This window comes from Desmodus rotundus, chromosome 9 (assembly GCF_022682495.2).
Source record: "Desmodus rotundus isolate HL8 chromosome 9, HLdesRot8A.1, whole genome shotgun sequence".
Classification (NCBI taxonomy): Eukaryota; Metazoa; Chordata; class Mammalia; order Chiroptera; family Phyllostomidae; genus Desmodus; species Desmodus rotundus.
Genome location: NC_071395.1, coordinates 78,012,815 through 78,029,999, shown reverse-complemented (window position 1 = coordinate 78,029,999; position 17,185 = coordinate 78,012,815). Strand labels below are relative to the sequence as shown.

General features: G+C 39.1%; 1 protein-coding gene across 1 annotated transcript in view; it reads left to right on the top strand.

The window, feature by feature from the left end:
* CPD (carboxypeptidase D) overlaps positions 1-16,404 on the top strand; it is a 63,867-nt gene extending 47,463 nt beyond the window's left edge. The window contains exons 13-21 of the mRNA XM_024565010.2: positions 500-695; positions 2,904-3,039; positions 3,946-4,077; positions 5,064-5,159; positions 5,261-5,325; positions 9,062-9,193; positions 9,736-9,921; positions 10,211-10,310; positions 12,310-16,404. Of these exons, the coding sequence (XP_024420778.2) occupies positions 500-695; positions 2,904-3,039; positions 3,946-4,077; positions 5,064-5,159; positions 5,261-5,325; positions 9,062-9,193; positions 9,736-9,921; positions 10,211-10,310; positions 12,310-12,536 (1,270 nt within the window). The 3' untranslated portion in view covers positions 12,537-16,404. The remainder of the gene's footprint in view (positions 1-499; positions 696-2,903; positions 3,040-3,945; positions 4,078-5,063; positions 5,160-5,260; positions 5,326-9,061; positions 9,194-9,735; positions 9,922-10,210; positions 10,311-12,309) is intronic.
* The last annotated feature ends 781 nt before the right edge of the window (positions 16,405-17,185 follow it).

Below are 17,185 nucleotides of genomic sequence, written 5' to 3'. Positions count from 1 at the left end.
TGGAAGAAGTGAAACAAAAAACAGCAGAAGTAGTAAAAGGTATCAAAATCAACTAGTTCAAAAACTGGTTTTGAGCAAAAAAAAAAGTCTCTATAGGTGTATTGCATCAAATGCAGAGTACTTTGAAGGTGATTGAAGTTTAAACATGTAAGAATAAATACACGATTTTTTATAAATAAATTCCGGGGGTGGGGGGTTGGGTCCCCCTTGCATGTTACCTAAGTATCAGCCAAGGCTGTGGAAGATAGAACCACTGTGTGAAAAGGGCATGAGAATGGCTGAGTTTGGAGGAATGCGAAGCTAAGTCATAGTCTTTCACCACTTCTCTTTTTTCGGTCGAGGAAAACTAATTTTCTTAAGGCCTCTTGGCATGAGGATAATACTCTTTAAAGGTTTTGTAAGACTTTTCTTGTTTCATTTTCTTTAAAAAATTTATGTCTACATCAACATTATATAATGCTTGATTACTTGCTGAATTTGTGTTTCTGGTTTTTGAAAGTTTGGGACAGAGCGTTGAATATCGTCAAATTTGGTCCCTCGAAATATCCAATAAGCCCAACGTGTCTGAGCCTGAAGAACCAAAGATTCGTTTTGTTGCTGGTATCCATGGAAATGCTCCAGTTGGAACTGAACTGCTTTTGGCTCTGGCAGAATTTCTCTGCCTGAACTACAAAAAGAATCCAGCTGTTACCCAAGTAAGAGAATAGCCTGTTCTGACATGCTTTAAAGGGAAAAAGCTCAGTGATACATTGATATCAAGGCATCATTTTGAAAATTTAATCTCTTCTTAGATTTTACACAGAGGCAATTTTAGTGCATTATAAACTTTACTCTTAAAAATTGATCATTGTATATACTCATTAATAATGTCTTTCTATTATTTCCTTTTTGGATACAATTAAGAGACATAAAGGAAAAATATTAAAGATTTCTATTGAATCATCTGTTTCCTAATTTAATAATCAAGTTACCCCTCCAATCTTCCCTTACAGTTTTGTACATTCTAACTTGAGGGACTTCATTCCCAGTTACTAGGATACTATAGTAAAGAATTCAGTGAAAGACAAATAGTTTTTTTTCATGTAATAAATGCAAAATTATTGGATATCTTGGCTGACTAGAGATTTTAGGAGAAGCAATGTGGCATTGTCTACTTTACCCATCCATGACTACAAAAAGCACTTTGATTCATAGGCTTAGTCACCTGGGATTCAGCAATCTAGTTCTGTGTTGTCTTAGAGAACAGAAGGAAAGAGTGTGTATGCTTCTGGAACACTCACTAATTGGCACTGTCTACACAGAACTTAGAGAAGGAGAAAGGAGCTAATGTTCATTTAATACCTACTGTCTGCCAGGTTCTGTAACAAGTACTTTACATCCATCGTAATTTAGTCATCAACCCTGTAATTGTGTCATCTCCATTTTATACATGCGAAAACTGAGAGATACTTGATAACCCGCGTGAAGTCACACTGCTAGTAAGTGGTAAAACTAGGATTAAACCCGAGTGTCGCCCACTCTAAAGCCTGTGCTGTTTGGTTATGCCATACCGCCTCCCCTGAAAGAAATTTGGAAAGAGTAGGTGTCTTGATTAGGATCAGAAGGAAACGGTGGGATTCGATAAGATTAATTTTTATCAGACTTGATCAAAAAGTATTTTACAGTCTTAGGCAAAGTAAATTCCATGAACTGTTTCATGTGAGCTGCATATCTCAATGACATTTTTTGTTCTTTTTTTAAAATGGGAGAATATCTAGGACAGTGGTTCTCAACCCTGGCTACACGTTAGAAACATCTGGGAAGTTTTTCAAAATACCAGTGACTGGGCCTCACCCCCAGAGGCATCAGCATTCCTTGCAAAGCTACTTAGGTTATTCCAGTATTTGGGCAGAGTTGCTACCTACTGACCTTATGGTCGTAAGACTGTTTGCCCTAGGTAAAGCACCTAGGAATTTCAAAACTCCTAGTTTATGAGAATTTGCCTCACTGGTCTCATTGGTCTTGAACTAGCTCACTTTAGATTGTCGTTTGTTTTGAACTGAGGGACAGAATTGTTTGGCAAGTTCAAGAAAATATTCACATAGACCTGTGGTGAAGCCCGTGCATGTAAACTTCAGGGGAAAAATCTCCCCAGAAGAGAGATTTAAGAACCAATTAATGAAAGGGTCTCAAATATTTTCAATCTATAAATTATCTGAATGGAACAAACAAACCAGGGATCACTTATTCTGATTTGTTATTAGAATATATAGGATGAAGTATATCAGATATTAGTTCATGCCACGTACGTAGCTATTGATGCCTATAAAGTATCTGGGGAAGAAAGTGTGTGGGTATGACAAATACCCTACTTCATTTTTTTTGACACCCTGATACCAACTCCTCTGTCTCATTGTTTCCAGACATACGCTGATACTTGTCAGATTATACATTCTAGTTTTTTAATCTGGAAAATAGAGCCGTATCATTACTACTGATTTAAGCCAGTGGTCAGCAAACGTTTCCTGTAAAGGGCCATGCAGTATATACTTCAGGCTTTGTGGGCAGATGTGCTGTCACAAGCTTGGCCATTGCGGCACAGAGTGTCTTGTCGTGGGCGTGACTCCGTGCCGGGGAATTTTACTTAGGACAGCAGACGACAGGCCGGGTTAGCCTGCAGGCCGTGGACTGCTGACCCCCGTTGTAAGTCATAGGAGGTCTCCGCGAACATTAGTTCTGCGGTAGGTTTCCGTTTCTTTTTTAATGTACTTGAAGCAAGAGATAATTTCATTTTTCGTTTTTTAGTTTTGCCTTTTAAATCTGTGTTTAAAACAAACAATAAAGATTTTCCATTTGAGGCATGGTAGGTGCCTTTTGACTCCACCTACAGCTAATAAACTCATTGACTTCTGTTTCTGTTTTAGTTGGTTGACAGGACTAGAATTGTGATTGTCCCCTCTCTAAATCCAGATGGGCGAGAGAGAGCGCAGGAGAAAGACTGCACTTCAAAGGCAGGCCAAGCAAATGCTCACGACAAAGACCTGGATACAGACTTCACCAGTAAGACTAATTTTTAGGCCATTGAAGTACTTTGCAGATCATTTTATTTCTCTTCGCTAGGAGATTGGTTGATCCTGTTTTGTACATGAGTAATGGGGTACTTTTTTCTGGGTGGCAGGTGTGAGGTATAAATAAATACAGACATCTAGAAAACTTCAAATTTTCTCCTTTGTAATTTGCAAAAGTAATGAAAGTCTTTTTCTTAGAAATTCAATCAGTAACATCAGGGGTTCCATCGCTAGTCAGAGAGACGTTTATTTTCTCTTACCCTCCCACGTGTGCGCGTGTGCACACACACAATGTTTGTATGTTGATTTGAAGGGGCCTATTTCTTACTTAGATGGGGTCTTCCACTGTACATACTGTTCTGCAGATTTTTCATTGAACATGTCATTGACATTTCTCCGTTCCAGTACTTGCAGATCTCTAACAGTGGTGGTGATGGCATCGTACTATGCTGTCAATGTATGGCGATGCCCTTGTTCATTCGACCCTTTCTGTACTGGTGGACACTTAGTTTGTTCCTCAGTTTTTACTCTTGCAAACAATGCTACAGAAAACACCTGCTCTCTGAAAATCTTATTTACCTTCAAAGATAGGTTATATATTCCCCAAATTATTTTTTAAAGGAGGATAGGTTCCTCCCTTTTAGTTTCCGCTAAGAATTTTCTTACTTGCTTAGAGGCATCAACCTTTACACAATTATTTTGAAGTATGGAAACTCAAAATAACCCACGTTTTAAAATGTACCTTTCTTGCTTGAAATAGTGGCTTAGGGAGTAATGAAGTACTTACTACAGATTTTGTAAGTTAACCTTCTGAGTGTGTTCAAATAGAGAATATTTTCTTAGTTACTTATACTAAAATTTTAAAACTTATTTGATATTTTACTTTTTTATTTTTTAGATAATGCTTCCCAGCCTGAGACTAAAGCCATTATTGAAAATTTGATTCGAAAACAGGACTTCAGTCTTTCTGTGGCTTTAGATGGTGGTTCAGTACTGGTCACGTACCCATATGACAAGCCAGTACAAACAGGTATTTAGAATGTCACTTTACATTTATACTATTTGAGCTTCGATAGGAAATTCCAGTTAAGTAATGTCCCTTATAAATTTTTTTTAAGTGGTAAGCATTTGAGCCTACTCCCTGATCAAATAACCAACCTGACATGACTGTACATATATCAGACAGCTCCTTGTGAGACAGAGGCCAGATCTAATGATGGCCTAGCTTTGTTGATTGTAGCCATTTTGTCACATCTGTTCGATTTAGTCCACAAGCATTTATTGAGCGATGATTATGTCTGTATACATCGGGAATGCAAAAGTGAATAAGCCACAGTACAGCCCCTGCTTTAAACTTTAATTGACTGGTTGTACCTCATGGTGAGTTAAACAATCGCTTGCCGCCCTGGCTGGTGTGGCTCAGTGGATTGAGTGCCAACCTGCAGACTGAAAGCTCGCTGGTTCAATTCTTGGTCAGGGTACGTGCCTGGGTTGGGGGCCAGGTCCCCAGTTAGGGGCTTCTGAGAGGCAACCGATTGATGTTTCTCTCATACATCAATATTTCTCTCCCTCTCTTTCTCCCTCCCTTCCCTTCTCTCTAAAAATAAATAAATACAATCTTAAAAAAATAATTTAAAAAAACCACAATTGCTTGTTGAATCTCTTTGGGTCCATTGTATATGGAGATAGTTTGTGTCATTTTCAGTGCAGTTTACAAGAAATTATTTTTAGTAGGCCACAGTTGCCCGAGATGGTAGTTAAACATACCAAAGCAAGTTTTATTTTGGTGTGATAGTGTGTTTTCTAAACTAATCATTAATACTTTTTAATCTAAGGAAGATATGTGTCTTTTTAGTCATCATTCTGGGCTAAACAGAACCATGTGTTTAATTCTAATAACTCCTCGATAAACTTCAGTGGGGTGCGAGGAGAGAAAAATGACTTGTAACCCTGAAGTTGAACTTGGAAAAACATCTTTTGTGTTTCTTCACTGACGTCTGGGTTTTTCCTTTGTAGTGGAAAACAAAGAGACTCTGAAGCATTTGGCATCGCTTTATGCAAATAATCATCCATCGATGCACTTGGGTCAGCCCAGTTGCCCCAATAAATCAGGTATTTCCCCTACCCCCTATTATTGTTGTCGCTGCTTTGGGCAGGGGAAGGGGTCTTGCGTTTTGGTTTGGTTGATCCTACAGTTCTTAATGCTTTTATAGATGAGAATATCCCAGGAGGAGTAATGCGTGGAGCAGAATGGCACAGCCACCTGGGCAGCATGAAGGTATGCTTCGTAGAATACAGGAGAATGTGCCATAAACTTGGCCGTTGACTTTTCTGAAATGAGCAGGTAGTTGGCATCGGCTTCATGGCTTCCTTGACATGATAGCCCTCAACTAAATCTATGGCAGCATTTGTTTTGTTTTGCCATTTTAATCGTTTTTAATTATACAATTTAGTGACATTAATTACATTTACAATGTTGTGCAAGCATCTCCAGTCCAAAGCATCTATTTCCAAAACTTCTTCATCACCCAGGACAGACACTCCACACCCGCTAAGCAGTCACTCCTCATTTTCCCGGCCTGTTAACCTCTCACCTACTTTCTGTGTCTATGCGTGTGCCGAGTCTAGGTATTTCATGTAAGTGGACTCGTACAGTCTTTGTCCTTTTGTGTCCGACCTCTTTCGCTTAGCACCATGTTTCCAGGGTTCATCCATTTTGTGGCATGTATTAGTACCCCATTCCATTTTAGAGCTGAATAATGTTCTTTGGTATGTATACACCACATTTTGTTTGTCAGTTCGTCTGTTGGTGGATACTTGAGTTGTTTCTACCTTTTGGCTATTGAAAATTATGCTGCAATGGACATTTGTGGATAAATATCTGTTCGAACCCATGTTTTTAATTCTTTTGGATGTCCAAGGTCTGTCTGGGAAAAGTCCAGCCATTGTTAATATAGCAAGAGCAGTTTATGTGGTTTGCACAACATCAGTGTAACCTGGCAGCCAAGGAGAGCGGACTGGAATGTGCACACCTGAACAATGACAATTTTACTGTACTAGTCAGTGGGGGTGGTAGATGCTGTTGAGTGAGCATGTGTACTGTGTGGCCGTCACATTCAAAATGACTAAGTGATTAGAGCAACAAGTCTGCATCAAATTTTGCATTAAGCGTGAACATTGCTCCGAGGAAACTATTCAGATGATTCAGAAGGTCACAGCTACGCGCAACTGGTGATTGACAGCTTCATCGTCATGACAACACGCCCACCCATGCACCACATCTTCTGTGGTTTTTTGGCAAGACATCAAATCACCCAGATGACTCAGCTGCCCTATGGCCCAGATTTGGCACCCTGTGACTTCTGGCTTTTCCCAAAACTAAAATCACCTTTGAAAGGGAATAGTATTAGATCCCTGATGAGGTTCAGGAAAATATGGCAGGGAAGCTGATGGCAGTTGGGAGAACTGTGTGAGGTCCCAAGGTGCCTACTTCAAAGGGGACTGAGACATCATTGTCCTGTGTACAGTGTTTCTTGAATCTTGTATCTTCTTCAATAAATGTCTCTATTTTTCATATTACATGGCTGGATACCTTCTGGACAGACCTCATATACCAGGAAGTAGAATTGCATATTCCAATTCTATGTTTAACTTTTTGAGGAACCACCAAACTGTTTTACATTCCCACCAGCAATGTGCAGAGGCTCCAATTTCTTTATATCCTTGACAATACTCTTTATTTTCCTTTTTTTTAATTATAACCATTCTGGTGAGTGTGAAGTAATACACACTCGTTGTAGTTTTGATTTGCTTTTCTCTGATGACTAATGGTGTTGAGCAGATGCTCATGTGCTTATTGGCCGTGCGTGTATTTCTTTGGGAAATTACCTATTCAGGTGTATTGCCTATGGTAGAATTGGGTTGTTTGTCTTTTTGTTGTTGAGTTATAAGAATTCTTTATACATTTTGGATGCTAAACCCTTATTAGATGCTTGATTTGCCAATAGTTTGTCCCATTCTGTAGGTGGTTGTTTCGCTTTCTTGATAATGTCCTTTGATGCACAAAACGTTTTAATTTTGATTGTCATAATTATCTTTTGCTTTTGTTGTGCATGCTTTTGTTGTCATATCTGAGAATGCAGTGTCAAATCTAAGGTCATAAGGCTTTACCTCCCTTATGTTTTCTTCTAATGAGTTTTATGGATTTAGCTCTACATTTGAGTTGATTTTTATATATGGTATGAAGTAGGAGATAACTTCATTTATTTGTATGTGGAAATCTAGTTGTCTGGGCACCATTTGTTGAAGAAGACTGTTCTTTCCCCATTGAATGGCCTTTGCACCCTTGTTAAAAATTAATTGACCATAGATGATGCACACAGTTATTTCTGGGCTTGCAGTTCTGTTCCGTTGGTCTGTATGTCTATTCTTACGCCAGTACCACTGTTTTCATTACTGTAGCTTTGTAGTAAGTTTCGAAATTGGGAAGTGTGAGTACTTTTACTTTATTATTTCCCAAGATTGTTTTGGCTATTCAAGGCTCTTTTCTAATTCCATTTGAATTTGAAGATTGTCTTTTCTTTTTCTGCACAGAAAGGCTGTTGGAATTTTGTCAGGGGTTGTGTTGAATTCGCAGATCACTTTGGGTGGCATGTCAACAGTATTGTCTTCTTACCCATGAACACAGGATGTTTTCCATTTATTTGGCTCATCTTTACTTTCTTTCTGATGGTATTTTAATTGGTTGTCCCTCCACTTCAAATTACTCAGGAGTAGTTAGCAGATGGGAGGTTAGCTCATCATTCCATTCACATGTGCAACCAGAAAATTGACTTCATAACTATGTTATAGAATTAATGCGATCTAGAAGAGAGCAACTTTCAAATGCCATGAGAAATTAAAGACAGAAAAGGTTACAGCTAGTTAGAGATACAGCCTTCTCTTCGTAGAGGACATGGCATTTGGGTGGAGATGGTGAATCAGCAGGGCATTTCAGAAAAAGGAAGCAGTATGGGCTGAGGTCAGTTAGCAGTCTAGCTTAGTTAGAATGTGGTGTGTAACGGAGAGCAGTGGAAGACAAGAATGGAAAGAGAGTTTGGGCTTTGAATGCTGTGTTTTAGTAAGGAATGGGAAGCCACTAAAGGTTTCGAGCAGGTGTGTAGTGATGTGGTCTGAACTGTTCTTATGGGAAAATTAGTCTCTTGGTAGTGGGCTGAGAGAGTTTGGAGGAGGAGAGATTGTGGTACAGGGAGACTGGTTTAGAGTTACAGAGAGACAAGTAGCCTAGACAAGTAATAATGGAAAGCCTAGTAATAATTGGGGTAGTGGCAGTAGCGTGGAGTCAGGAGTTAAGTTTCATAGATACCGTAGGGCTAGAATTGACAGGATTTGACAAATTATGGATGAGAGCAAGACACTGAAGTCAAAGACAAGAGATTTCATGTCTGTGAGAAAATGAGTTAATACCATTAACTGAATTAGGAGAAAGAACAGGTTTGGGGGGAAAGGTGGTAAGTGAGGTTTTGGAACCCGTTCACACAAGCAGTTCCTGTGCCTGGATGGGAACAGTGGCTGTTGTCACCATCAGGCTTGAGGCTGCAGGTTGAGGGTATCAGAGGGCAAGTGTTTGTGCTTCTACCTCCAGAGCTCCAAGAACAACAGTGAAGTTCTAGGGTTTAGAGGGAAGCTGGCCTGTTGCATGTATTACTCATCATTTATTTATTCAACAGACCCTGATAAACCCCCTGTACCTGGGAGACGCTATGGGAAGCACTAGAGATACAGAAATGAATTGGACGTAGTCCCTGGTCTCCAGGGCCCTCTAGGAGCAGCCATGTGTGTGACTGATTATAATACCAAGTGATTTATTTATATGTGATGTAAAATGATTTACAGTTCTTTGTTACATCACCCAGGTTTTCTTTTTATTCCACTTATTCTGCTCATTCTATTATAAAGCCTCACTCTTACTTTTACTTATTTTCTTACACTTGCTTTTGAATTGCATATTCCAGGATTACAGTGTCACCTATGGCCACTGTCCGGAAATCACAGTATACACCAGCTGCTGCTACTTCCCTAGCGCAGCACAGCTCCCTTCCTTGTGGGCAGAGAATAAAAAATCTCTTCTTAGCATGTTGGTGGAGGTGAGTCTTTTCTTTTAACTAGAAGCAAATTCTCAGGAATATGTGCAATGAAAACCTTTGTCAAAACATTTGCTTAATCTTTTACCAAAAATGTACATTATTTTAAATGTATATGGAAAGGAGAATTTTGCTCATTTTATATTGTCTGAATAGGTGCTGTGGGACCACATATCTGGAATCTGCTGTGACTTAAGTAGTTTAACCCTGTGAGACGTTGCAGGCTCTTTCATTTGAGTATCACACAGAGTTACTCGAGACACTGGACCAGGGTGGAGAGTTAGTCATGAAAGTCATCAGGAGATTGGGGTTCTGACACTTTTGGCTTTGACTCTATTAAAGTTCTCTTTTCCCTTATGTCTGTCTCTGTGCCTCTGAAGCAGTGAGTGAGTAGCAACAAGGTCAGTCAGTGGGGAAGGACAAATAAGCCAGTCCTATGGGGATTTTGTAGTTTTGTTTGTTTGTTGTTTTTGTCATGCCTCAAACTATTGCTAGACCATCCGGCATTATGAAAACATAAATTTCTATTTTAAATATTTTGTCAGGTTCACAAGGGAGTCCATGGGTTTGTTAAAGATAAGACTGGAAAACCGATCTCTAACGCGGTCATTGTACTCAATGAAGGAATAAAGGTGCACACGAAAGAGGGGGGCTACTTCCACGTCCTGCTCGCCCCGGGGGTCCATAACATCAATGCCATCGCAGACGGGTATCAGCAGCAACACTCACAGGTAAGAGAGTCACACTGCGTGGTGTCATGGAAATTCTTATGCATAAGAGTACTTCTCTTTCAGTGGGAAAGCTGTGAGGGATAAAATTAAAAGTGTGACCAGCTCTTGATTATGGTATCTTGTTATCTTTATATCTTTTTAGCAGCAAAAGGGAATTTTTTAGCATTTTGTATACTTCAGATGACAGTGAATCGTTTCTTTGGTTTGCTGGAAAAGGTGTTAGGAATACGGCAGGGATGCGATGTAGCTTAAGTAAACCTTTTTGTAATTCTTGTGCTTTTCTCTCTAGGTCTTTGTGCATCACGATGCAGCGAGTTCTGTGGTAATTGTCTTTGACACAGATAACCGGATATTTGGGTTGCCGAGGGAGCTTGTGGTAACTGTATCAGGTAAAGGAATTTACATTTTTGGTAGTTGAAGTTAACACCAACCTGACGTTTTACTTTGAGAATGGGTCACCGCTATAATCATCACCCAAAGCTAATCACTTTTCTTCTAAGGTCCCCTCATCTAAATGTGATTTTGGCGGGACGCTGTTCCCCATGTGTTTTCATGGCTTGCCCCTCACGTTTTCAGGGCTGTACTCCGATGTCCTCTCCACAGAGAGGCCTTCCCTGCTCACGGTCGGCTAAAACACTGGGTTGGCCAAAAAGTCCATTTAATTTTTCCCATAAAATAAAAGACACATTTTTCATTTTCACAATAACTATTGATTTGGATATTTTGAGTCGGCCCTCTCCCACGTGATGTAACTTTGATTCTTCTCCGTGGATGTCTCGGCTTGAGCACTGCCGGTTTCAGCTGGTCTGCCTGACCGCGGAGCATCGTCCAGCGAGAGATCTCCAGCGTGCAAATTCGCAAACCCCTTTTCACACGTTCCGTCAGTCACAGCGTCTTCTCTATACATTGCACAAATCTTTTTTTTTTGCATTTCAGTTGCATTTTTACCTTTCTTTTTTTAAAAATTATTTTACTGTTGTTCAATTACAGTTGTCTGCATTTACCTTTCTTGAAATAATTAAGCATAATATGCAGAAAATGTTGCATATTTTCTTCCATCTTCAATATTAAAACAGCTACACAAAAATTCACCAATTTTGATTTTTTTAATGCATGCTAATATGACAGCTGCCACAATTCAACCTACCAAAATTGTTTCAAATGGAGTTAAAGACAACTAAGCGCTACCAGAGCCATCTTACGGAAAATGCCGAGTGAATTTTTTGCCCAACCCAATAGTGCCCCTGCCACTGTCCCCAACCCACTTGCTTATATTATGGAAATGATCACTGTCTGACATTATATTACATATTTAGTCATTCATTTGTCTGTATTTAGTTTTCTCCCACTGAAGCATAGGTTTGAGAGCGCAGAGGGTTTCCCTTTATCCCCGTGCCTAGGGCCATGGTTGGCATGTAGTGGGTCTTAGTGAAGAGCTGTTGACTCGGTGAATGACTTGCTTTATATTAAGATCATAAGTCCCTTGGACTGTGACTTAGTTCTGTTTTCCATCATCCTGGAGGAAGAGATTATGTATTTTCCCCAGGATTAACGTGTGTCGTTGCTTGAATTACTGAAAGGTTAGAAAGAAAAATGTATGTGGTAAAGGAAATACTGTGTTGTATCTTCCTGACACAAAGAGTCGCAGTTCGTTTCTATGTAACTTGGACTTGACACAAAATAAGTTTTATTACAGGGCGTGTGGGGCAGAGATCCTCATTGAAGAAGAGTGGTGTAGGGAACGTGGTCAGGTCATAGAGCCTTTGTGGAGAGTTCAAAGTGAAGAGTTCTTAGCTTGAACCAGATGAAAATATGGCTCACAGTGGTTAGAAACACAGGAGCTGGGATTCAGCCACGGTTTAAGTCTGTCTCTGCCACCCATTTGCCGGCATGAACTTAATTTATGTTTTTATTAGTATTTCTTGTTATTAAGACTCTTATTCTCATAATCTTATGTACAAATCTTTTAAATAAATGAGAGGTTTTAGATGAGATGAAAATTTACTGGAAAGGAAAAACAGTCTTTGATAAGTTGCAGAACAGTGGGCACAGTTTGATTTCATTGTGGTAAAAGAAAAGTGCAAATACACACAAACGCATGGAGGGAAATCTGGAAGAACATGCGCTAGGGTTGTTCAAATGATCTTGAGGTAACGGAAATGTGAAGATGTGGGATTTTGGGCTTGGGTTTTTCGTAATTTTTCTCTTTGTTTTTTTAAATTTGTGTATTATGAATATACTGCTTCTGTAATAATAAAAGGTTGTTTTAAAGTACATGAAATAAAAATAAAACAAATGAATGGCATATTTTAAAAGTGTCATTTTAAATAGCTGTTTGTTTATATCCTTAAAGTAAAACACCATTCACGTGGCGGTTCTGTTCGGCAGGTGCCACCATGTCGGCATTGGTCCTGACAGCTTGCATCATTTGGTGCATCTGCTCCATCAAGTCTAACAGACACAAGGATGGCTTTCATCGGCTCAGGCAGCATCACGATGAGTATGAAGATGAAATTCGCATGATGGCAACCGGCTCCAAGAAGTCCCTCTTAAGCCATGAGTTCCAGGATGAAACGGACACTGAGGAGGAGACATTATATTCTAGCAAACATTGAAACACACACCTTGCATCTCTCCCAGCATAAGAACCAAGCAAAACTATAGTTCCTCTTGGGAGACACTGCATTAAGAAGAGAGACTATCTTGCTTCTTCAAAGAGCTTTGGGAAGTTAACTTGCTAAATTTGTATTCTCTGTGAATTTGGCTGGCAGTTTTGAACTTCCCCTCCTTAAAGTACTCTTTTTTTCTTTTTTTTTAATCTGCTTTCTATTTATGCAGCAGAGATGGGACAGCCACTTTGTTTTTCTTTTTAATTTAAGATGAGCTGTTTGGAGCTTATGTTTTAACTGCATAAAGCCAACTAGTGGGTGTTGTATTTTGCACATCAGGTGTTTCCTAGTGGCTTTAGCTTTTCTTTCTCTTTTTCTTTATTTTAAATGGCCAAAAGAATCCAGAAACATTAAGGCAGGGACAGCAGTCAGAATCTGACATAAAGCTTTAAAACTCAAGGTTTTCTTAACCTACTGAGGAGTACTTTTCTCTAGTTATTAAATAGCTGGAGTTTCTCTTATCATTCAGGTTTAGTGGAGGCTGAATTGATTTTTAAACATTACAAAATTAATAAATGGGCTTCCGCATTTGCTTTCTACCTGTTCTAAGGCTAGATCAGAACTGGTGGCCTGTGCTCTCAGCAGGATTTCACTACCTCTCGTGTAAGGTTTAGCAAAGTTTTAAGATCCCCATTTTAAGGGAGAACTTACTGACTTTGTTGTGAAAGATCTAAATGTCCGTTTGAATGGAGTTAAGAGGGAGATCTAGCAAAAGCTAAAACTCATGTTGCCTATCTTTTAACTTCATAAAAACCCATAGGTGCTGCTGCTTTCATCTGTGAAACACTAGTTATTCTAGGAATGCTTAATCCTTTAATATTCCCTCAATCTGAACCTTTTTCTGTGTTGTACACTTGTGGTTTTCAGATTACCCAGCAATCTACGAGATCTGAATTCTACTGAAAGTATCTAGAAGTGTGAAAGAAACCTACTTGGCACATTCTTAATTTACATTTGAATACAAACTGTGTACATGCACTTCACGCTCCAGCCCAGACCTGCGCCCTGCTGTAGTGTGCTGTCACCGAAATAGCGTGGCCAGTTTAATGCACAGGGCTCTGCAGGTGACTGGGTCCTTTGTCCTAATGTTTCATTTGACAGTCTCTTTTTTTATCAACCAATTTTGTTAAAAGTTCAATAGAAAGCATTTAAATATGACTCTTTCCATTAAAAAAAAGTTACGAACTGCTGTGTGATGTAACACTGTGGTGAGAGAAGTATCATTTTCACTGCCAGTTGGGTTATTGCAAGGACCTGAAAGATCTGAATTTTATTGTGTCTGGAAGATGCTATTCAGTGGAAATGATGCTTTCTTGTAAGTACAACTCTTACCAATGCTAATGGTTTAATATCTTTGAATGTTTTAATGGCCAAGTTGCTGATGAACTTGTACTAAATCAGGGGATCAAAAAACCTGCTCTCATCTTTTCAAATTGTGTTCTATATCCACTAATGTATCAGTCACCTCAAAGTCTTCACGTGGAGTGGTGTACCACCCACGTAGTTATTCAAGCGAGTTTTGTGAGGTGTGCACTCAAAGTGGCTTTATAGAACGAGGTCTGGTTCAGCGGGAATGATGAAGTCATGACATTTACTAATGAGTATCTATGATAAATTGGGGTTGTTCAAGGTTAAGGTAAGCCATTCTGGTATTAACCCTGTTATTAACAACTCTAAATTTTGAGCCCTTGCCACCCCATTTTTACCCTACCACATACATAGAACAGATTTTGTGGGGTGCTAATATTTAATGAAATGTATATGATTGAATTTCTTCACATTTTCCTTAAGAGGATGATGTGGTGGTATTGCTCTTTTCAGCTTTATTTTTAAGAATGAAAACTCAGAAAACCAACAAAGGGCCTATGAATGGCCAGCTCTTCTCCAGACATTGCAAGAAGAAATTAAAGTTGATGTGACAGCCTTTACTTAATTAGGTCTTCGCTGGAGGATGCCTTTTAAATTCATTTCTCTCCTGAATTAAACACGTTTTTAACTGTACATCACAGTGGCTTGAGTCCATGCCTTTTAAGCATGTGTAAAGGTTTTTTAGAAATGAATGTACATTTCTTTTTATAATTTTTCCTGAAAAAACACCAAATTCTGCTATAAATCTTTAATCTTGAATGAATTTCTAAGAAATGAATTGTTCTGGAAAACAAGGCCCCTCAGCCTGTGTTAACTATTAACGTGAATGTACAGGACCATGACTACTACTAAGACTGTGTTCTCTGCCTTGCTTTGTCTTTCATCTGTGGGTCTAATCTAATCTTAGGCCACCTTAACTGCTTAAGGCACTGAAGCCATATGGGATGGGGAATGCATTTTTTCAGTGTTTCTCATAGAGACTTTCCATTTCTTTGGAATCATGAAGGCAAGTAAGTATCACAGTATTATGAAATTTGACCAAACCTGAGTTGTGCCTTTTTTACTCACAAGGCATGTTTTTGTGTCCTGATGATCAGTTTGTAAACCTTCTTCCCTCCCAGCTCCTTAATAAAAGCGAAGTGATTGAGTAGGTCATGTTCCAAGTGTCTGCCTGTGTACATGTACTGATGATGCAGTTCAGTAGGATGGGCTTAAGCTACTTGCAAGAGGAAAGACCCTTTGGTTTTGATGTATTCTGCTGAATGTTTAGATGGTGATTGGGATCCCATCCAATTGAGGAATGCATGCAATTTTCAGTGGAGGAAATTTGCTCTGGGATTTTGTCGTCCTTCAGAAAGGAAGCAGGCCCAGTGTGATTGATTGGTTTACCTTTGGTAACTCACCTGAATGGGATTTGCCGAACTAATGAATTTTGAACTTAAAACGAATTATGAGTTGACAAATAAATAAAAGCTAGTGCTTATGCCTGAGCTTATTGTGTTTCTGAGCTAACACCAGGTTTATTTATTTTCATTTATTCTCAGCAGTAAATAGTTTTATCTTCTTGTTGCCAGAAGTGCACCTGTGCCAGGTTTTGTCCCTACTGTACTAAAAGCTTCTTACGCTGTGAATGCTGTACCCAGTGCCCTGTGTTATGGTTCTCTGGTGGAATTGTTTTAAACAGAAGCAACTTTGTTGTTATTACAAAAAGAATTCCACTGTTTGATGTTCAGTGATTTTGTATATAGCAAACTTTTGATAACTCTCTGGGTTTCTGATTTGTTTCAATTAAAGCATATTTTTCGGGTGGGGCAGATTAGGGCCCTTGACTAACATCAACTGAACTGGGATTTATAATTCATGAACAAGTATCTCCCAACACCCATTTCCTCTTATGTGTTAGCAACAATTAATTACTCCCCTTGACTTTCAGAATATTGTTCTAGTTGATTTTGATTTGAGAGAATATATTACGACATTTGAAAGTAGGCTTCCATTGTGAGACCACTGGACATAAATTATGTAACATGCGTGATTATGACCTTTACAAATAGCATGCCGTGAGCGTGCTAGGTACATTCTATGCGGGCCGTGCTGCAGATTTTATGGAGGTTTGACATGATGGTATTTTTTATTGTGCTCAGATTAAAAATTAGCTTTTCACCTCTCCATTTTTTTTCAGAGTGACCTTCCCCAGCTCCAGAAAAATCTATAGCTATTTATATGAGGTGCCTAACACTCATTCATCTCAAGTGCTTCAGTTTTTGGTTTATTTCATGCACTGTGCCTTCAAAATGAAATTTTTAAAAGGGACTTTAAACAAAGTTGAATCATAGTTTTAAAAAGTCAATCTGTGTAATTTATGTGAAATCTAACTGTAATGAGGTCCTTTCTGTTTTTTATATGTAAACAGATCTACTAATCCTGTATAAAAGTTATTTTATGATGTTTGTCTTTCTTTGTGTTTTGTCTCATAATCTCATCTCAAAAGCAACAGACCAGGAAAACTTACTGTTCCAATTTGAAACTTTATATTTAGCTTTTCTACCCATACTAGAAGAAAAATAGCACCAGGCTAGGAATACAGAGTGTTACCTGTAGAGTGTGTCTGTCTCAAACTGACTCAAAAGAAAACTGTTTCTGAAATAATTACATCGTATAGCCACATTTCTTTCTGTTTGTAGCTCAGCCGGACTGATAAATGTCTAATCATTCCACAGTGCACATCACAGAACTGGTCACCGAAAGGTTTATGTACCCATTTTAAACTTGCTTGCCCCCTATTTGATCGTTTTTTCAGATGAGCTCAGTTAGAATCTGCCTCGGCATTTTTTCGGCATAGTGGAGATCAATTCATTTTGCAATAGTTTGTTGAAACCTAATTTGCTGCCCTGATAAGAACTGGGAACGCAAAGTTATATAAGAAACACGGGCTCTGAGGAACTCCGAGTCCAGACCAGAGAAGCAGATGGAAGTCAGCTGTATTTCTACAGTGCCTGGCTCCCCTAAAAAGGAAGTCTGCTCTAGAAGAAGTATAGCACAGAGACCCCGGCATGGACTTGGGAGCTGACCCACTCTGTGACTGATTCTTGGCGCAGTCAGGGGTAAAAGCTGTAGTGTGGGTCTTCATCTTACTCCACTTGCAGTACAATGCCAGTGATTCTGTGGTGTTTAGTACATGCCTCAGATAAATAATTACTATTTATGACCCACAATCTAAAAGCAAT